We start from the raw sequence: 22,180 nt of genomic DNA, 5'->3' as shown, positions 1-22,180 counted from the left end.
AACAAATAAATTCTCAATTAGAATTTAATCTCTTTTTTTCTTTTTCTTTTTTTTTTTTTTTTTTGCTGTATATTTGGTTGTGTTCTGAAATAGATTTATTATATATATATATTATATATATATATATATATATATATAAGAATGGTAAAATATTGAATATAAATTTTTAATGATATCAGAGAGGATGTTTCTGAGTTTGAAGGAATATTTTCTGTAAATAGGAACATTCTGATTCCTATTTTAATTTGTGCCTTAAATTCTTAGAACCAAATATGCATGCCTCCTCAAAGGATTATGCACAGAGAAAAGTAAAGTAAAATATGGTCATTTTCTGCATGGAAGAGGGAACCAAATTTATATTGCATTTATTTTTTTTTTTTTGTTTGCCTTAATATGAAATCCCTCCTATACTTTACTCCATGTCCCAAATATATATCTTTATGTATAAAAAATTTAAACAATATTGATCTTGTACTTTAATTAGTTCTGCCCCAAAATTGACAATTTTATTAGAATTGTTCATTAATTTTAATGGTGGTATCCTGAGATATCATATTAATTTTTAAGCCCATATAAACTCCTTCAAGCACACATTTGATGCCATCAAATTTAAAAAAAAAAATCGTAAAAAAAAATTCATATATGAGGCTTTAAGCATTTTTACTATCAAATGATCTTACTACGTACGTCATCACTGTTAATACTTTTGTGAAAAGGTATCGAAATCTTCAAATTATTGAACTTATTTGCGGCGGAACTAAAATGCAAAAATAATATTGTTTAAATATTTTACGCGGGAGGGCATGCATTTGACATATAAGATAATTAAAGTCTCTTGAGAGTTTTTATAATTAAGCTTTTTAATTTCCCCCCTGCATTATCATATACAAAGTACTTCGATGTGTAAAATTCATTACACCTTGCTCAAAAAAATAATCTAGATGTGTCACTAACACTTCCTTTTTCAAAGTACTTCGAATGTGTCATCTCCAAACAAACGTGACAACCAACATTTGTGAGGGTGTTCCTGTCACAACCTAACATTCAAACCAGTAATGTCAAAGGAGAACAACAAAAATATATAGAAATGAATATATATGGTATATCTCCACTAAGGAAGCATTTGGGTGATCTTAGAGCTACTACTTGCTCTACCACTTTCACATATAATTTCAGTTGTGATCATAACACTTTCACATATAATTTCAGAAAGAAAAAAGAAAAAGAAAAAGAAAACATCTTCTACATACAAAAGTTTGGGAAATTATCAAGTTTTATGCAACAATTAATGATTGAATCCTAATTATGACCAATCTTTTAGAGTTGAGTTAATATTGCTTTTCAGAAGTGATTCATAAGGTAATTGTTAATCAATTTGTTTGCCATAAGATTAGTATACGCGAGCGCATGCGTGTTTTTGAAGGCTTTTCACCTATTCGAGTAGTGCAATATTATCATCTACTATATATCTTCGTCAACTTCCCACAAATTAGGAGACTCAATGTCCGATCATACGAATCACCTGCTAAACTCGGAGATACGCAGAACGTACTCACCACTTCTTGTACGGATGGAAGTCGCGACATCAAGCAAACATTGTTTGATCTCGACTTCGCCGAACTCATGAGCTCGGTTAATTCATGTAGCTCCTAGATTGAACTCATTGTTCAATCATTTACGTAGCACATAAATCTTGTACTTGGGTTTTGGCCTAGATAATCTAGAGCCCAATACCAAAACCCCCAAAAGATCACAAATGTAAAAACTCATTTTGGTCCAAACCAGCTCAACCTTTTGGGCCAAAATCATAACCAATGTCACCACCGAACTTCTCGTGTTGCGCTCTCGCTCTCGTTACCATTTCAAAGCATCGCATGAGTAAAACTCTAGAGCACTTTTATTTTCGCTTTTCAAAGCATAGTGAACATAAAAATTTTCAACCTAGGACTTGAGAGTCTTTTGGCTCTGCTGTAGGCTTAGTGTTGTGTGATCCGCTTAACAATTATCTTCTATAAGAGAAGCATCAAATTACAGCTTTTACTTTTTAGGAATAAATCTCATAGTTTAGTTAAATATTTTGGCTAATGAATTAAACAGAAATCACCAGAAGAAAAATAGGAGATACTGATTCAGTTATATTTCAGTTAAAACTTTTTTGAATATGTATCATCAGTTAATTAGTAAAAATACTTACCATGCATTAGTCCACTTGTATTACTTTTAAATGCTGCCTCAAGAACTATTTTTTTAAAAAAATAAAATGCATTAGATCACTGCATGCATACCTTTGCATGTTACAATCTTTTAATGGAAAATTTTGATATATATATATATATATATATATGGAAAGTTATTCATTAATTACATTTCATTGGATGGAGACTCGGATCTCCATGCAGAATCCTATATTTTACAGCCAAAAAAAGGCCTCAGTATGTCTCATAGACACTGTTGAAAATTAGCTAATTAATCATGCATTAAAAAAAATAAAATAAAAGTTAATAGTCAACCCCATTTAACAAAGTCAACGTGAACATTTGTGTCAGAACACTTCCAATATTAAGATCCTTGATTCAAATGTTTTTTTTTGGGGTATTTTTTTAATATTTTTTATCTATGCATCGAATCATAACAAATATATATATATATATATACATTTTTTTACACTTAAAATGTGGTAACTAGTTTAGTTGTTAAATCCATTAAAATTAGTTGAAAATTTATGAAGAAATATCTATTTTGACATCTTGATAAAAGGAAATAATGAATTAAACTTTTTGTACATAAATCTTATGCTATATTTTAATTAGAAGTTTTTGAACTTGGACTTTTTATTTTCATTTTCCGTTTGATTGATAAAGAAGAAAAAAACATTAAAAATTTGTGGGTTATGTTTTCTACTAATTTCAAATATTTCATATGAATAAACCGCATAAATCGTCAAATTTGTTCTTCTTCTTCTTCTTCTTATTATTATTATTTTCTTATGTTGAGATCTGATAATGTGGGTAGGATAAATGAACTAGTAAAAAATCCTTATATCTATTCAAAATTAAACTAAAATGTCAATGGTCAATTGAAAATTACACTAAAAAGTCAATAGTCAAAACTAGCGCGAATATATAGATCTTTTTACTTCGGCCAATTATATTTTTTTAAAAAAACTCAAATTGATAATAAACGAATTGGTTGACTACACTATAATTTTCTTAAAAAAAAAAAGGTCCAGTTGAATGGTGGTAGAACACATTTAAGAGCTTATTATACTTTTCATTTTCATTAGATTCTCCCTTGCATGTGAGATCATTGACTAAATTTACGTATGCATATATTGTTCCCATTTTTCAGCCATGTGCAATGGTATGTACGTGAATATGTGATTGAATTTTCTTTCTTTTATTGCTTTTTAGTGTTAGAGTAGATGATTAAATATTGCTTCTGTTGCATAGAGGGGAACTGATAGGAAGATGAGCATTTATAAGTTAGACATTAATTTTGAGGCCGACAAAATCGTATCTAACTATAAATACATTTTATTTCTTGACCAGGTTAAGCTGGTTCGTTTTGATCGCTTTGGACTCTCTCCGAGTGTGAAGTTACATAAAATAAGCGTGTTTGACAAAACTAATCTTGTGCTCAAATTGGCCTGACCTAAACTAGGCTTGAGCTAGGTCTTGGTCTGGTTTATTAATTTATTTACGATAAATATAGGGCTCTATTGGTGTTGAGTGTCATTTAATGTTGTTAAGTAAAATAGAGTTGGAGAAAAAGTATATAGAAAATTCTTTGTCCGTTTCTCGATGGGACCGCAATATATGTATTATAATTAACTCATTGCGATATGCGCAATATAATATTATATGTAGAAGAAGCAAATAGAGTATTTTTCTATTGTGGTTTCTCACTACACGTAACACAATCATCCCTCAATCCCAAATGAACTTTAGAATAAAAGGGAAAAGTAAAATGTTATTTTTCCTCTAGTTCTAAGAGTGAAATCCTATTTTACCCCTACTTCTAAGAGTGACATCTCAATTTTCTTCTACCTCTAATAGTGAAACCCTAATTTTCCTCTAGTTCTAAGAGTGAAATCCTATTTTACCTCTACTTTCTAAGAGTGAAACCCTATTTTTTCTCTACTTCTAAGAGTAAAGTCCTATTTTACCTCTACTAGTTATTATTCTATGCGAGATTATTCATACGCAAAATGCTAATGATCTTTCTCTTTCGTATGTCGGCGAGTTAATTAACTCCTAATTCTCCGTCCTCTAAGTATATATTGAATGAATCATCTCTTTTAATCTTTTTAAACACATAACTAGTTTTTAAATCTCTGATGAATCATTGCAAACTCATCATTTTAGCACGTGCGTGTCTAACCTTAACCTTTGCTTCATTGTTTGTACAACTAATTAACAAACATTACTTCATTTTTGCTAGTTAAGTTGCTATTTCAATTTCATGAATTAGATATCCTTGTGACACTTGGGAGTGCCTAATTTTGGAGGGCTAGTTATTAATTAACTTGTTTAAGGGATATTTTATGTGATAGTAATATACATATGTATCTACTGTTTAATTTTGACTAAATTCCGAATCTAAATGCTTGCATGTCTTAATTGTTCATATCTTGTCTCCTTTTCTTAAACAAAAGTTCAAGGTATTTGAGCTAAAGGTAGAAAAGAGGAACACCAAAAAAAAATAAAAATAAAAAATCCTTGCATTTCAAGTTTAGTACTTAGATATTTTGTAATTAGCACTCCTAAACTTTATCCGATAGTTTAATTAATTTATTTTCTTAAGAAAGTTATCAACTAACCATACTTCTGTCATATACGTACATTGCATGTTATATTATAAAACTGCAAAACATCCATGAGCACCTTGTTCGTACATGTACATCCTATTGAGAACACCAATCTTTAGTTTGCTCAGAGAATATAAAATAATTGATAGATGGCATGCAGGGTCGATTAAATGCTTACAGTAACATAATATATTCAACCTCCAAATTATTTTCACAGATATGATAATAAATTTGTCGGTAGAACGCTTTATTGTATCAAATGAAGAAAGTTGTGGATAACTTTCGCAACCATAAGAGAACATTCTCACTATGAATTTATGACCAAAGATTTAATCTGCATTGAGCCTTTTGACGTATGACTAACTCTTTTCTATGTCTAATTCACAATAACCATGGGCAAAAACAAAATGCGCACATACTCTTGAAGCCCACGAGCGAAGATTCAAATGTGTTAGCCATTCAGATAACAACCAACTATTACGACCTATGCAGTTATGTACCTATGTGTAAAGAGAGTATACAAGTACCTACGTAGATGTATATCATTTATGTTTATCCATAAAGTTTCTATTTCTTATAAATTTTTAATTTCTTAGGTACACTTTTATTACCTAACCTATGTGATAGCCTATATATGTGTCCTCCATGTGTACACGTTATTATGTATTTTTCGTACTTGGCTCGTGCTCAAGTTCGAATTGGACTTGCCTCCTCATTTCAAACAAAAAGATGATACATTCGAGATGAAGTAAAAGATTTTTTTTTTTTTTTTTTTTTTTTTTTTTTTAAAGTTGAAAAAGCATGGAGAACCCCTCAACTATTTAGTGACTTTACATATGTCGGCAATTTGGAGAGGCATTGTAATGCTTATGCGACTAAATTTATGTGCTTCACAGCATGTAATTGAATCAACTGCAGCTGTTTCGACAACTAAAGCGACAGTAAATTCTCCAACTATACAGCAGTTCGATCTACAACTAAACTGACTGCAAGTTGGATTGCAACTATTGCAGAATCTATGAGAAAATATTTTAGTTTCTAGTCTAAACATGTAGGCTAGCTCCATGCAAAGATATTACATTACATACAGTAAAAGAGTATAACGAACAAAATACCATTTTTGACATATCGTAATAAGTCGGTCATAATAAATTCTCTACAGTACTCTCATGATCACTATGTTTTAATCTGTTTTGAGTCTTTTGATTATAGTGCTAGATGAGTTAGCTTCAATATCAAACAGATCCTTAGTTATGCGGCTGGTGTGCAACTGTAACTTTGTCTGTAGTTGCACCTAAAATTACAGAGATCTTTCGCTTTCACATGTGGACAAGTTAACTCCCAATTCTCCATTCTCTATGCACTGGATGAGTCATCTCTTTTGCTCTTCTTAAACAAACCTTTTTCAAATTTCCTATGAATTATTGCAAACTCACTCATTTAAGCACACGTGTCCCACCCTAACTTATATTTTATTGTTTGTAAAACTCAACAAGTATGCTCCCATCTTTACCCATAAAGCTTGCTATTTTATTTAATCCATGAATTAGTTGTCCTTGTGACACTTGGAGTGCCTATTTTTGGAGGAGTATTAATTAACTTGCTTAAGAGACATTTTATGTGGAAATGATACATATAATATACATGTGTGCACTGTTCCGAATCTAAATACTTGTCCCATTGTTCATAGCTTGTCTCCTTAAACAAAAACATTAGGGATTCGAGCTAAAGATACCAATCATAGGAGTTTAAAAAAAAAAAAAAAAAGGAAAAGGAAAAAAATTCCTTCCCCTCCCAACTTTAATAATTACTACTTAACTTTCAAGTTTTGTAATTAATTAGTATTCCCAAGTTATTAACTCACTAACATCTCTTTAGTTTACTTAACAAGCTTTAGCTTACTTAACAAGCATATATTTCATATATATGATAAATCACTTTACTATAACAAATGAAAGTTGCCGACAACTTAATTGCCGTCATAAGAATAAAAAAATGTTTACTAGGATATATGTTATGACCGAATGACATACGCAGATATTCAAACAGACTTTTTCTCCTCTATTCTGACGTATGTCTAATTCCTTTTTTACAATCCAAGACGCCGACAAATTAACTATTATCATCTAATTATTGTGATATCCAATGCATTTGTTTATCATTTTCATTTTTATATACATAAGGTTTCTATTTTTATGCATTGGATGCTTCATAGGGACACTTGGATTGCCTAACTTAGTAGGAATTTTTTTTTAAATTTATTTACTTAGAATATAATTTTATGTGATAGCTTATCTATTCTCTCCATCTGTACGCGTTCTTATAAGTTGTTTTCACTTGGCGCGTGTTCGATTTCGACTTGGACTTGTCCCCTCATTTTTTAACCATAATAAAGAGACTCCGAAGACCCCCCCTCAACTACACGTCACTGTGAAATAGCCCCCTCAACTTTAATTCTTTAAAAATTCAATTGTTTTGGTGATAAATTTGTGTGATTTTAGTTCGTTACATTAGGGACTCACCAAATTTGCATATGATTTCACAGAATTTAGAGTTACATTGCACTCTAACCGATGTAGAGGCCAGGTTAGCGTGATTGTTATCATGTTACAATGAGTTTATTGCTGCTGCTGAAATCGCAAAAAACCTCTAATTACATATCCACGTACATTGAATTTGGATTACAAAATAAAAAAATCAAATAATTAATAACTAGCTATTAATAAATCTATCAATTTTAATTAATTTTGTTAAGCTTAACTAACTGGAAAAAAAAAAAATAAAGTACCAATGTCAAAATAGCATATAGATATAGGTGAGGAATCACAGTACTTTTTTTTTTTTTTTCAAAAGCACGAGAATACCTACCGACACCTGCGACGGGTGCAAGTGTCGCGCGCATACACCCGATCATCATCAAATCATGATCACAGTCGCATCATCCCCGCCGTCGATCTTTGTCGGCCCGTGGGGGGTCCACCGTACAGCGGGTGCGAACAAAGTCCGCGTAGGGACTCACGGGTCGGGTTCCCCACGCTCGCTTGTTGATCGACACGTGTCCCACACCGTATCTACGCGGGGGGTCGACAACTCGATATAGGCCTGCTCGCGCCCCCCTCACCAACCCCGCGTTCCCACCAACAAAAAAAAAAAAAAAACCAAAAAAAAAACCAAAAAAGTGACAGCACGAATCTTACAGTCGCTCCGCGGGTAAAATAACGCGCTCGTATATTTTTAAATATTTTGTTGTTTTGTGGACCCGGTGTATCCGTGCACCTCGTACGCCGCACTTGTAATATTGGAAAGTGCTTTAAATCCTTGTAATCTTATATACCGGTGATGTATTTATAAACACATATGATATTTTTGGATTGCTGACATATTTGCTTATTCAGAATGTGAGAACCAAAATTTTCAATTTAGAAAAGTAAATATCAGAAAAACTTAGAAAATTAAATAAAATATCAAAATTTATTAAACTATTCATAGTTTTGTAATGCAGTTTGTCTCAAACGCTTGCCACTTTTATTTTGTAATACCAAATAACTTTTATATACAATAAATAATTAATATGCTTTATATCATATATATATCAATACGTTAGTAATATATAAAAATAATATTTTGGGAGACATATAGTAATATTCATTAATCATTAGTACTTGATGATAAACTAATTTAATAAAAATCATCTAAAATATTTTAAAAAAATTAATATATTAAAAATATTTTTTTTTATTATAAGTAGCACAAAAAAAATTATACTGAGAGTGAAATACATGCCCGATATTTATAAATGTTTTATTTGATACTTAAAGTATTCTATGTCGGATAAATTAATTAATTTTTTATTTTAAAGCTTGGAGTAAGGTTTGGAGGAATGGTCCACGATACACCGGGTGCATGCAGTTACTCCTCTCGCGCAGATATTTTCACAGCCCCTCACGTGCTGGCCACCTGACAGTACGGCAACATTATTTACCGACTCATTAAGGTGCTCCGCAGGAACACCACACCGCATTAAAATAAGCCCTTTTTCTAATTATTATTATTATTAATTAATATTAATGTATAATTATTTTTTAATCCTTCGTCGACCTCTCGCATTTGTTTTCCCCCTCCTCCGATCCCTCCCCCGGGATTTAAAAAATTAGGGTTTGAGACGTGGACGAAGATCCACCGCTCCTCGCCATTTTTTTAATCCTCGGAGAAACCCTAACTCTCTCAGATGTTTTGGTTCCCCACCCCCACCCTCTCCCCACTCCTCTATATATCCCTCTCTCGAGCGGATCCCTCACCTTCGTCTTCGTCGTCCTCGTGCCTCTAGTTTCTAGTCGTGAGTGCATTATGAATCTCTTTGCGTCCATGTTTAGGTGAGATAGAGAGAGTTGGAGGGGGCGATCGCTTTGAGCGGGGATCCGGAGGATATGGGTAAGCAATTCACCAGGGATTCGCTCATTTGGCTTCGGTTGTCGTAGTATAAGCTTGATAAGGGCATTTATAGAGTTTTAGTTTGTATGTGCTATTTGTTCTCTACGTAGATCCTAATTTTGCTCATCTTTTGAGCTCGGAGATGGTATCTGTTTGAGGTTTTGTACCTTGAAAAATGTAGAATCGATGGATCGATTTCGAGCTAGTTGTAGGTTTCAGATTAATTGTCAATTGGTTGATTTTTGATTTTTTTTGGTTAAAATAATGAGAAACTTAAGACCTTTTTGACGGCTTGAAACAAAGTCTCTATAGAATCTATGCGTACTGTTTGCGAGTTTTGTCCTTAAGAGAGTTCTTATTGTTCTAGGAACTAACATGTCATACAAGTGAAACTTCATTGTTTGTACTAGGATGTTTTCAGTGATTGCAAAGTTGTAACCTGTAATGTTTGCGCATTTGAATTCCATGTTTATAGTGATTCATACATGTTTAAATAACTCATAAGTTGATTTTTTTTTTTTTTTTGGTAATGTTGGAAGCTCTTCCTGTCATTCTATGAAAAACATCATGCAGTGATAATTTGTAATGACTTGCTTTTTATGCATACATGAAATGATGTCCATTGTCAAATTTTGCAGCTAAATATACTCAATTGTAGTTAAGAGCTAAAAGACTTTAGAAACTTACAGCTCAGAAATATTTGGTTTTTAATGTTGTTGTTATTCTTTCTGAGTTGTGCAAAATATTGTTTAGTCTATCTGTTCTTAAGGAGTAGCTAGAAAAGTTGTTGATCACCCTAACAATATTTGATAGCTTTGCTATACATGAACTTGAAGAATAATATCCAAGAAATGTGTAATATCTATGCCAAGTGAAGCATTTTTCTAATCACAACTCTTGATTAAATTTAAAATCTTTCATTGTCTGACCCTTGTTTTTTTCTTCTGTTTTTTGATTAGTTTTTGCATGCGGCGGCAGCAACCTCGAGGCAGCGACTGCCCATCTTGCAAGATTTTCGTAAGTTAATCTTTTCGAGGCCTAAAATTAAATTTTGTAAATGTTCATATATTATGATGTCAGCTATTTGGATTGAGATCATTATTTACTGCTTATCTGGAACTGGTGTCAAGGATCACCAGTAAATACTGAAAGGCATCTTTCTTATAAGCCAAATCTTATTCACTGCCATTTCCGTTGCTTCTTCTTTGCCTATAATACTGTATCTCTCGGTCTTTAGTTATCTTTAGGTTACTTCTGAGTACTCTGATCTTTGCAATGCGATTCTCATTATGGGAGTTCATAGCGCCCTTTAATGAAGGTTCCTTTGTGTGTGGATGCTATTAAAATGCTATTCATAAATATCTCATGTGGTTTAGGTTCACGTCCTGATGATTTCTTTTATCAAGCATCTGCTCACAGTGACACTTGTTCTCTAACTAGTCTTTACAAGTTCTTTAAAGCATGACTGTTCTCATGCTTATGTGAATCATGGTATTGCAGAGTGATCATATGTCTGAAGCCTTGACATGTGTTAGCCCAACATGCTATGTCATTTTGGTAGAATACTTACAGATGACATGGTAGGAGATATTATTGTGTATATATGGTTGTTTGTCTGCCATTATTTGATTTTCTAATTGCGAAGGTTATTGGACGTGATTTTAGCTAGCGGCTAAATAGAAATTTTTATCCAGTAATTATTTATGTGTATTACAATTGCTGTTCAACCTGTGCATTAGTATCATAAAGCAAGCATTGTACAACTTAATGTTCTATCAACAATTTCGACAATATTATAATTCAGAAACCATATATTTGAGAGATGCTTTCGGAACTTTAGTTCTCACAAACTATTTATTTGCCTCTTTGGCTCTGATTTTCGGTGAGATATTCCATCATCTTAGGTTCAATTGAGACTTAAATAATGATTTATCTATTTCTGTGGGCCTTTTGCTACGTTTCTACTTGAACTTGAAAATATGATTTCATCCGCTGATCTGATTTTTATCTTCTCTTCCATATTAGCTCGTGTGTAAACTGCCTTTTTTTAGTTTACCATTTGGATTTTTAAAGCGCGCCTATTACCTCAGAATTTGATATAGTACTTTCATGAAAATTGTCTCACTACATATTTTCCTCTTATTCATTGGGATTCTCTGATTTTGTCCAAATTTTTTATTTCAGTCTTTGTCGGGAACTCAGAAAATGGTAGTATAATCTAGTTTCTTTTCTCACGAGTCACGATTAACCTCCTTGGCCTAATGCATTCTTTCTCGTTATTGCCCACAGATTGATCCTTCCAAATTTTAACAAAAAAAAAAGTCAATAATAAGAAAAGCGAAGATGTGTTGCTGATCAATTTCAGAAATTAACAATCAGTTGTCCATGGGATTCCTCTAGAATTGTGTGTAAATGTGACTTTCTTGTCCTTAGATCATTATTATGATATTGTTAAATTGGTTCTTTTTCCCTCCTTTATAAGTTGATTTGACGCATTACTTTAATCTTCAAGAAGGGAGTTTATATGTTTCCTTTCCATTCTTGACCATTTTCATGGTCAATTTGCATTTTTATTTTATTTTTTACTTTGTCTGTGAATCCCTAAATGAGCTCCATAGGTTTTTAAGAATAATTACATAAGCAGTTAGTTAGGTTGAGTGGTGCTAAAGTGTCAGCATCATAACTGGAGCAGAAATATAGCTCTTGTACTAGCCATACAACTCAACTATAACAATTTAAGCATATGTTTGATAGGCCCAGCTAAATGAAGCAAAATGACACGTCATTTAAGAATGTCACTGGAAAGAAGCACCTGTTTGAATCAGCCCATCTAAATTTAGAGCCCGTTAGGCCCACTTGGAGTTTCAGCAGTGCAAAATTGAGTAGAGCTGTTTGAAGTACCAACAGCACAGCATTTCTGTCAGTAATCCTCCCAATTCTTCTGCCATGGCAGAAGCAGAAGCCTTAAAATTTAGCTGAGCCAGAAGCTCATTTCAGCCTCTGCCACCTATTGGTTTTAGCAAATGTCGGTACTGTGATAGTTCATCATATAAGTAGCCATGCACTTTTCATTGTAAATTTAAGGTTTAATATCCGAATAAAAAGCTGTGTTTTAGAATACATACTAACTTTCCCACTATAAGCTTGAACCTGGAATTATGGATGAAATGTTTCACTTGCCACTTTCAAATTTTGCTGAGAGAATCAAGATACTGCTCATGTCTTTGGAGCTGTAGGAGGCAGTGTAGCATAATGATATGGAGATGACCAAGCGAACAGGAAATATTATGATATTATACTGCTTAGTCAAATTGCACATACTGAATTATTTGTCATCCTTCAATGTTATTGCCCGTATTCACCACCCTTTTGCTTAGAGTTGATTATCTAGAACTCATGCTATGTGGAAGTGATTCTTTCATAGGTGGGAATAATGTAATTGTGTTGGTTTAATTAGCTTCTCAGAAGCCAATCAATCAATGCTATACTGCTATTATAGTTGGCTGGACTTTTGAGATTAAAGGTTGAATTGTGATTGTTGAGAATAAGGGGAATTTGCAGTGTTTATTTGAAAGAGTTTTAGTTGACTCACTTTCCTTCCTAAAATAGTCAAATTTAAGTTGGGGTCTACTTGTCTCCCTTTAAGGGGGATTCTGATTCCAAGATGTGGCATAAAAGGACTAGATAGTTGAATATGGCCTTTCCTCGTAATATGTAAGGACCAAACTATATGTTAATTGAGAATCTGGTGTTAGCTATTTAACATGGCATCTCATTCAGATAGGAGGGCAACACGTATATGTTCATTCAATCATTAGACTTCAACCAGCTTATTGGTGTACAGTCCATGCCTACGGGCTTCCTCTAAAAAAGCAAAAAAGAAAAATACCGATCCATGTATGCAAATATTTCTAATTTGAAGTCATTATACTAAATCTTTTTGTATCTCATTTTTATTGCAACACACTTTTACACAATAATTGGGTGCTTCAATTAATCCATGTGAGTTATAAATACATAGCTCAATATGATGATGCTCTTGCTTATTCAAGAAATGCTGATACCTGCTGCATACACTCGTATCCCTTGGACTATAAATGGAATACCACAGATAAGCAATCATGACTTGTGGATCATCTTCTTAGTGCAGTTGAAGTCTGTGCAAAGAATTATTTTAGGGTTAAGCTTGTAATTAAAGGTTAGTATATTCTAAAATTTGAAATTAGAAGTTACCCTAGTTTGGGAGCTCCAGATTGCATCCCATCAGGTTGTTGTTGTGGCTGGCTTAGTTCGAGATGAATAGGAACATCTGCATCCTCTGTAATGCTAAAATTGTATGGAGTTGGTATTGTGCTGCTGACACCACTTACCCCATTTGTTTCATAAACCTGACAAATTCCGTTGCTAAGAAATATTGATCCCATATTTTAATGTACGTAAATTTGCTTTGTTTCTGCAAATTTCTTAAGCATCTTTACAAATTTGTTAGCTCTAGAATCCAGTACCTTCTTATATAATTCCATGTTTTCTTGACGAATGAGGTTTACCTTCTTATAAAGCTCTATGTTTTCTTGGTGTATGAGACTTCCCTGTAATGAAACCATTGCAAGATTAGCTGATTGACATGCATCACATTTGACGTAAAATAAAAGTCGTCTATGTTGCACAACCTTCCGATTTAGTTCTTGAATTTCATCAATTAAAAGTTGGTCCTGTAGAGAGAAATATAACTGCATCAAGAATCTCAAAAAGAAAGGAAGAAAAGCAATAAAAAGTTGAGGGAAGCATAATTTAACCTTCTTCATTCGCACACCATGCAAACTCATTTCTAACTGATTCTCCAAATTTTGTAGGTCCTTAACGCCTAAGCCAGAGAGCTCTTCTCCCATCAACTGCCTGCAAAAGTTTGTCAAAATAATTTTGTCATGCTATCTAGTGATTAAAACCTCTTAGAAAGACAGAGGCAGCCAAACTACAATAGCATTCTATAAAAAGATTAAATTATTTTTGTCATCCTATCTCAGATGGTAGCTTTCTCTTAAACTTCTTAATACATTTTGTGAAATGCAAGATAGGTATTAGCGAATGTATGTTACAATCAACTCTTTCTGTCTCTTTATGCAAGTTTGTGTTAGAAAACAGCATAGTGGGGGAGAGCCATTTATTTGTTCACCATTTAAGCAAATACTAACATCCTTGGTTAGAATCTCATTTTAGATGAAATAGCTAACTGGGGGAGAGCCATTTGTTCACCATTTTAGCCAATATAATATACTTATTTGAGATAATGGTTAGCCTTTGTATCAATTATGTATCGCAAATTGCATGCTGCGTTTTAGTGCCTTTTGCAAAAAACGACATGCAGGAAATGAGGTAGGGTGGATGTTGCACTTACTGTGGTATACTTATTATCGTACTGAAGTACACTTGCAGACATGATTTTCTGCTTTATAGGAATGGAAATTTATTGATCAATGATGCAGTTCAATGTGGTAATCCATGTTTGTTACTCTATTTCCTAATTCTCGGTAAGAAGTTGTGAGAATGAAATGCTTCATCTGTTGAAGTTAGTATTATGCAAACAAGCTTTTGCTTATTTTCTTGATGTATGCCTACGTGTACTTTTTAACAATTTATGCTTATTTGGATGACAAATGACTGCTGGAAATTATGCTGATTCAAAATTTCTTGTAGGGTGTGGTGATTATCATACCGATGATTCTCTTGCAAGTTGTGCAGTTGCTGCCTCAAGTTTGCTGCCTCCCTTTGCCAGAACTGTGAGTGACATGAACAAAAACTTTGTCATGCTATCAATGAAGTTGCAAAATACTAGCTTGTTAAACATTAATAAAATATATTCTCAGCTCAAAAGAGCAACATCAATTCCATAATTAAATTGGATGTCTAATATGTCAGTAGTAGGGACAAATGAAATTGCCTGATGTTTGATATGAATATATAGGAATTCTATTTCTTTGCTTTCACTATTATATAAGCATGCGTGGGATTGCTACAGTTCCAATATATACATGACAAATATATACATGAAAATCCTACTGCCAAACCACACAGCGCAAGAAAAGTCGCATGGAATTTACGATTGTTAAAAATACTGTTTCAAGCAGGTAATATGGGATGTAGCTGCTTAGACTTTGTGATTGGTTGATAACTTGGTAGCCAGTTATTTACTTTTTCTACTAGGTATTTCTTCTTAAGTCTTTGATTGCTTAGATTAGAATAAGTGATCTAATGCCTATTGTTTTTGGTACTCACAAACCTGAGATCTATGGAGGCATGCCTTGTGCTGAGGTACTGGTAAGCTAATTAAAATGTTTCCATTTGGTTACACATATAATTTGGTAGTCAATTATCTTTTTATGCATGAAACTATTCTGCTGTCTATGTGATTCTGCAGTTGGGCTGTATTTGTTCTTCGGTTGGTCTGGTTATGCCTATTTCTTCACTCACTGTAACTACTTTTGAAAGTTGCATTATCTAATTTCACCGACCCAAATGCAGCTTCTCAAGTTAGTTTGGAATGTAATATATAATTGTAACTAGAACCCTTCCCTATTATCGAAATAAGTGAATATATCAGTTGGGGTGATGTTGCAAGTATTTGAACAGTACAAGATGACCTTTGTGCATCAAGCTATGACAGTAAGTATGATCGGCTACTCTTCACTTGCTGTATATGCCAGGTTCGTGCTTAGGTTTATGTCATGGTTCTTCATCCATTTCGCATTCCATTGAGTAAACAGTGGAAACAGGAAATGTGATAGTAAAATATCATTGAATTCTTTGTAACTCCTAGTTCAATTTGATCTTTACCATTTGATGTGTGAAAAAGTACACAATCTGTCCGTAACTGTTGGAGAAATATTTCTGATTGTTTGATGTGTTTTTTGTAACAAATGATGTATGATTTCTTTCATGTAAGATATACTACGAGTACAAGTATTGGAGATGCTCAAGTTTTGAAACAAGCAAATGATTATATTATGAGATAAAAAAGTTCTCCCTGTACTCCATTGTTACTTCTGCTTATTAAGGTCAGGACAACAGATTTAGTTACAGAGAACAGAGAAAGCATCCAGAATAGTACAAGGTGTTATGTTAGTTGATAAATACCAAGTTTCTACCGAAGCTCAAAGTGCCTCTCTGCTAGCAAAACTCGGTGGAAAAAGAAAAATGAAAATTCACTAAAGGTACGTATGTGTTCGTCCAATTTTCTTTAGTTTATGTATTTCTTTTTTCCTCCTGTATTAAATTGTTTTCTTCATGATTGTTCTATTGTTTGCTTCGTGTTCTGCAGTCCTGTTGATGCATCTGTCGATGGCACTGAATCACCTCAGGATCCAAGATCTATTTGATATCAATTCATGTATCATACAAGAGGTGACATATGAGGAAAATTATCTTAAACTGGTACAGCTGTTTGACCTACAGCGCGAGGATGCCCCTGACGAAGAGGTGCTGGATGAGGGAACTGAATTGAATTTTCAGGCAGACTCAGGTGGCGACAACTTGACGAAGGGCTTCAACAAAGAGGTTAAGATGATTATAATAGTTGATTACGACATCAAGACATAGAATAGTATGAGAGTTTCAAGTTTTGCAGAGCGTATTTTACATGACTTGAATTCTCTGCTTTGTGGTTTCACAAATTTAGAACGTAGGATTTCTTTTTTTTTTTCCCCCTCATTTTCTCGTAGAATTTTTTCAATAGAATTGAGCCACTATACTATAGATAGTATATGAATAGTGCTTACTATAGATTTTGTAGCCTTTGGATACAATCACTAAATAGTGAACCCAGGCATTGCTCGTCTATTATCTATAGTACAGTAGCTCAGTTTCTTTTAATATTGTGTAATAGTCTTTCAAAACTTGTTTTTTACATAGCTTACTTCGAAGTTCAAACTAGAAGTTTGAAACCTTCAATTTTCATTGGCTTAGTTTTGGAATGTATTATTCAGGTGAACCTAATTTGATGTTTCAAAGGTTTAAATAATTTTAAATTTGAAAGTTTTTTGGATTTTTTGAACATCTCAAGCATCTAAGTGGGGGACGCATTTCCAGATTAGGTTATATAGTCTATAGATGCTTACGGAAATGATGATAGCAGTGTTTTTGAAGGAAAATTCTGAAGTTAGAAGGTTCAAAGGCAGGGTGTCTTAGGTGTAGGGTAAATATTCTGTATCCTTATGCTAGTTAGGTTGAAGAAATTTGACAGGGTGATGTGAGGGACTATTATGCAAATGGTAACTTGCTCAAAGAAGTATGCACAATCTTGAAAAATGTTAGAGCATATTCTTTTTAAGTATATTGTTAATTTTCTCTTTGAGGATAAATGTGGTCTTTAGGCTCTGTCATATAAGCTTAAGCTTTATTCTCTGTTTCTTTCTTAGTTGCGACCCTTTTCATCCATGTTTGCATCCATGTTTGGCATGTTTTCTGATCCAACCTTGTATGCATGAGTCCACGGTGCTATTTGGGCTTACTAATGTATCTGTTACTTTCCAAGCTATCATGAATGATGTAATCTTGCTCTACTTAAAAAGAAAATTTGATCATATTTTCTTTGATGAGATCTTAAGTCTACATGAAAAGCAGAGCTGTGTATCAACTACCTAAGATAAGTATTCGCAATTTGAGACAGCAATAGTTACACAAAGAAACCAAAGTACATCTTTCCATTTAGCTAAAAAACTGAGGACTCCACTTTATGTGAAGGAGTTTCTAGCCATACTTCTAATTGTTGCCAAGTTGAAAACATTACTCGGACGTAAAGCAGTTTGTAATCAAAACTAATCATGAGAGCCTAGTAGAAAGAAAATGATGAAGCTAATGGGCATGGACTATACTATGCATTCTGAGAAGAATAGAGAAAATAAGGCAGCAGGTTCTCGCGGGCTGATTGATTCTGCTCGTAAAGTTCGTGCGACTCATAATTTTTACATTTTGATTGGGTATGTCTGATCTTGCTAGGCTGAACCTACTCGCATCAAAGATTAAGTGCAAGAAAGAGAAATATACTTTTGAAGTAGTGAAAATTTTTATTACCTAGAGAAACAGAGTACAACATTCTTGATGTTTGGGGCTTGGGAAAGACCTGGAACTCTTACTATTTATAGACCTATTGCCATTATTACAAATAAAGATCCACGGTTTATTGCTTCTAGAGAATCTAAAGAACTAAGTGACTTTTAGGTATTCCGTGTCGTCTCAACGGATATGCAAAACCACGAGGTGACCGCCAATTCTAGCTTTGTTGGTCAAGATGCCGATCGAGGCATCTCGCCTTGCTCATCTATTATTAGACCAGGCAAAACCTACTTCTTTACTCTTGAGGGAGCAGTGATCTGAATGATAGTGCAGTGTGATTCTCTCCTCCTAAGATCTGCTTTCTCCTCTTTTGGAGGGATTTTTATGGCATTTTGATCACTGATGGAGTTGATGATGGAAGTTTCATATGGAAAATGAGAACATTGATCTCATGGCAGATATAAGTCATATAAATGGAACTACAAGACTCCTCAGAAGTTTGTGCGACCTCGTTTGATGGAAAGTCTTTTGGGCTATTACATGATTGCAGTAAAACAGAATTTGAATCGGATAAAACAAGAAAATAAAAGACTAATGGAAGAAGTGAAAGGAAAGGAAGAAGAGGCGAAAAGGTGAGGCTTAAATGCATAGCCAAAGAAACTAGTACTTCTATTAGGACTTTTTCATCAATTACATATCCTCACACAAGGCCAAAATCCTTCTTATCATAGACTTCCAATTGGATCTTATATTATGTTCCATTCAACTAGGTTTTTAAGACCTCATCATGATAGTAACTATGACAAAATACTTGCTTCTACTGCGTACGAATCAATTTACTTAGATTTGATCTAGACCCTCTAAGATAATGATGTACATGTATTGATCCTGATCAGGCCGATCTATCTCTTTCGAGCTCAGATAAAAAACTAATTTATAGACCAAATTTGTGATTAAGCTTGCTTAGATCAATTAAAATGTATCTAGTGAATGTCAGTATTCAAAAAACCTTAAAAAGAGCTTTTCAGTGATTCAATGAAGCACAGCTAGTGCTTAATAACCTAAAATAATAGCATTCATTGATCTATGAAAGATAACATTTAAGTTGTTTTTAACATTGTTAGCGATATATTTATAAAATGGCTGATGTTTTTAGTAGATCTATAATTACTATGCATAGATCGCACACAATAAATCTGGTCACTTTCAAACAACACTCTTTTACTACTTCGATATTCAATGTATGTATCTGCCATTGGTGTTATCAGAGCCATTAATATCACCACCTAACTGAAAGAGCATGAAAGTTTATTGCAAAGAAATGAAATGGTCGCGACTTTTTATTTGTTAGTTATCGTTGAAAAATTAGAGTATCTTAAGGTAAACTTAAGTTCGAGCATAACTAATCTCTAATTACCCTACCATCATTTAATTGTCAAAATTTTGATGCTTATAATATCTTCAAGAGGAATTAATTATGCTACATGAATACATAATACTAGCATATACAAAACCAAAATGGTGAAATATCAAGCTACATTGAGCATTCAATTTACCAATCAGATAAAAGAGAAAAGAATTAAAAGATATTCACATGATAAGATTACTAATTATCTTGCAATTAAGTTATAATTTTTATCATTAATTAGCTTACTAAGCATATCTTACATAGATAACCATTTGCAAACATTAATGCTAAGTATGAAATAAATCATTTCACTATTCTATTATTACTAGACACCTATACATTCATATAAACACTAAACAATGTGCAACTTCAATTTGTAAGCTTCTATCGATCCAGCTAGTATTAGGAAGGTTCTTTCTAACTTCTTCTTTGTTCTATGAAACATTTTAATGAAAGGCATTAGTTTTGGCTAAATACATAAGAAATTTGTGTACGAATCTATGCAACAAAAACATAATATAGTTGTTCCATAAATGCAAACATATGAAAAATCATAATTAGCATGCAACACGAAATATTCGATCGAAATAACATACTTTAACCTCCGAAGATGGAACCATGGATAGATGATGCTCCTCTTTTGCCTTGTTGTATCTTTCGATCACGGACTTCATGCTGAAAAAGAAAGAACATAATGTTTGTTAATTATTTGCTTTGAAGCGAGCAAAAGTTGAATACTTTAACAAAACATTTTCATAGGGAACACCGAGCATGCCGATAAGTACAAACAAAGTGAATCTCATACAGTAGTTAATGTACCAAGTGAAAGGGATATTTGTGAATATAAACAAGCTATATATTGATTTCTATGGCAATTCTTCTGAAATGGCTTCTATATTTTTGTAAATACATGATAGGAAGAAAAACTCCAAGAATTTTTTCCCAGGTTTTACTAATTTTCTCCTAGTTTAGAGGAGAAAGAGGGGAAAGCAAAGGAGAAATTAAGATATGAGCCCTAGCAAATAAACTATTGCAAGAGTTTCGTTAGTTCTGATATCATATTATCGAAAAGTTCAATCCGATAGAAAACAACCCCAAAAATGTATATGAACACACTGAATTAAAGCTATCACCTGGTTTAAGCTTTAATTTGTGAAAGGATTAATTCAATTTTAACAAACTAGATTTTCTTTATGTTTTAGGGCATGGTGTGTGTGTGTATATATATATATATATGTATATGTATATGTACATATAGCCTCAATATCTATACTCTATTTCCCCAGTTTTCTCCCGAATGAAGAAAATAGAAAGAAAAGAAGAAATTAAAATCCAATTTTTAGAAAAATATCAGCATAAAGCTAAAAAAAGATACATGAAATAAGGTAATTTTTCAAAAATAGAGTTCAAGGCTTTTCCATGTTAATTAAAAAGGAAGAAGAAGAGGTGAGTAGCTAGATTTTTCTCTTTTTCTTCAATAATCTAAAACCCTAGCTAGCTAGCTAGCTCCATATGCACACAGGTTTCTTTCTGAAAAAAAAAAAAAACAAAAAAAAGAACCCTCTATATCTCTCATTTCTGAATTCAAATATTTTGATTTATCATGTAGAAGATCCTGATGAGTATTAAAAAGAAGAAAAAAAGAAAAGAAGCAAGAAAGTTAAAGGAATTATTAGAACAACCTGCAGGTGCTGGCGAAGTCGTAGAGCCGGCCGGTGCTGGAGAAGATAATGAGGCCGACCTCGGCGTCGCAGAGGATGGCCAGCTCCTTGGCCTTCTTGAACAGCCCATTCCGCCGCTTCGAGAACGTCACCTGCCGGCTCGTCGAGTTGTCGATCCTCCTGATCACGATCTTCCCTCTCCCCATCTGCCGATCAGACTTCTCGATCTCAAACAAACGACAGAAAGCCAGAAGACCGTAAACCCGTATCTGTAAATCCGATCATGTATCATATACTCGGAAACAGAAAGAGAGAAGAAAAATAAAGCATACGACGGCCGAAAACCGTCGAAAGAGAAAGAAGCAGACGAAGAAAGAAGAAGAAGAAGAAGAAAGAGAGGAAACCTAACACTTCCTTTTTTTGGGTGATTCAGAAGGAACTACTGGAACTTTACCTTATTTGGCTTGCTTTTGAGATTAGCTCCACCACCTCCTCCTCCTCCCCCTAATCCTTTTATTCTATTTATGTACATATATAAATAGTAGGGTTAGTAAGTAACGAGACCCTCTTACCCTTTTCTCTCTTTCTCTCTCTCTCTCTCCTTCATCCTCACATTTTTTTTTCTTTTTTTAAGTATAATTGCATGAAAATCCCTCAATTATTTGCCATTTCTACATTGAAAATTAATTTTAGTTGGTAAGTTGAATATTTTATTAAACTTGATAGACTTATGGATTACTAGATGCTAAATTTTTTTATTAGTTTTATTCAAAAGTTTCGAAAGTGTGAATTAAAAAAAAAAAAAAAGTTGAGTGGCCACTTTAA

The 22,180-nt window shown here is 33.3% G+C and overlaps 1 protein-coding gene and 1 long non-coding RNA gene across 7 annotated transcripts; one reads left to right on the top strand and one right to left on the bottom strand.

Moving 5' to 3' along the window:
- Positions 8,911-17,285, top strand: LOC109725796. Of its 2 annotated transcripts, XR_002220339.1 has the most exons (5): positions 8,911-9,238; positions 10,198-10,255; positions 10,739-10,818; positions 14,933-16,446; positions 16,554-17,285. It is a non-coding gene; the product is annotated as an uncharacterized LOC109725796 (long non-coding RNA). The 2 variants fall into 2 exon arrangements; XR_002220338.1 differs by lacking the exon at positions 10,739-10,818.
- LOC109725794 (MADS-box transcription factor 27-like) lies at positions 13,164-21,860 on the bottom strand. Of its 5 annotated transcripts, none has more exons than XM_020255157.1 (9): positions 21,810-21,860; positions 21,377-21,624; positions 20,291-20,369; positions 14,952-15,013; positions 14,035-14,134; positions 13,909-13,950; positions 13,744-13,827; positions 13,472-13,626; positions 13,164-13,395 (listed from the first exon to the last, which is right to left on the bottom strand). In XM_020255157.1, exons 2-9 carry the CDS (start codon positions 21,559-21,561, stop codon positions 13,380-13,382), a joined length of 723 nt encoding a protein of 240 aa, XP_020110746.1. In that variant the 5' UTR covers positions 21,562-21,624; positions 21,810-21,860; the 3' UTR covers positions 13,164-13,379. The 5 variants fall into 5 exon arrangements, with proteins under 5 accessions (XP_020110746.1, XP_020110747.1, XP_020110743.1 ...); XM_020255158.1 differs by having other exon boundaries at positions 13,786-13,827; XM_020255154.1 differs by having other exon boundaries at positions 13,744-13,950.

Source organism: Ananas comosus, linkage group 20 (assembly GCF_001540865.1).
Source record: "Ananas comosus cultivar F153 linkage group 20, ASM154086v1, whole genome shotgun sequence".
Taxonomy (NCBI): Eukaryota; Viridiplantae; Streptophyta; class Magnoliopsida; order Poales; family Bromeliaceae; genus Ananas; species Ananas comosus.
This window is presented reverse-complemented; position numbering and strand designations above follow the sequence as displayed.

Excerpts from the sequence above, each read along its gene's own strand:
- LOC109725794 (XM_020255154.1), bottom strand. The coding sequence starts at position 21,561 with ATGGGGAGAGGGAAGATCGTGATCAGGAGGATCGACAACTCGACGAGC. Across the intron at positions 15,014-20,290 it reads TTCCATCTTCGGAGGTTAAA|TTCTGGCAAAGGGAGGCAGC; the intron begins GTATGTTATTTC and ends TGTCACTCACAG. Across the intron at positions 13,951-14,034 it reads ATGGTGTGCGAATGAAGAAG|GACCAACTTTTAATTGATGA; the intron begins GTTAAATTATGC and ends TTCTCTCTACAG.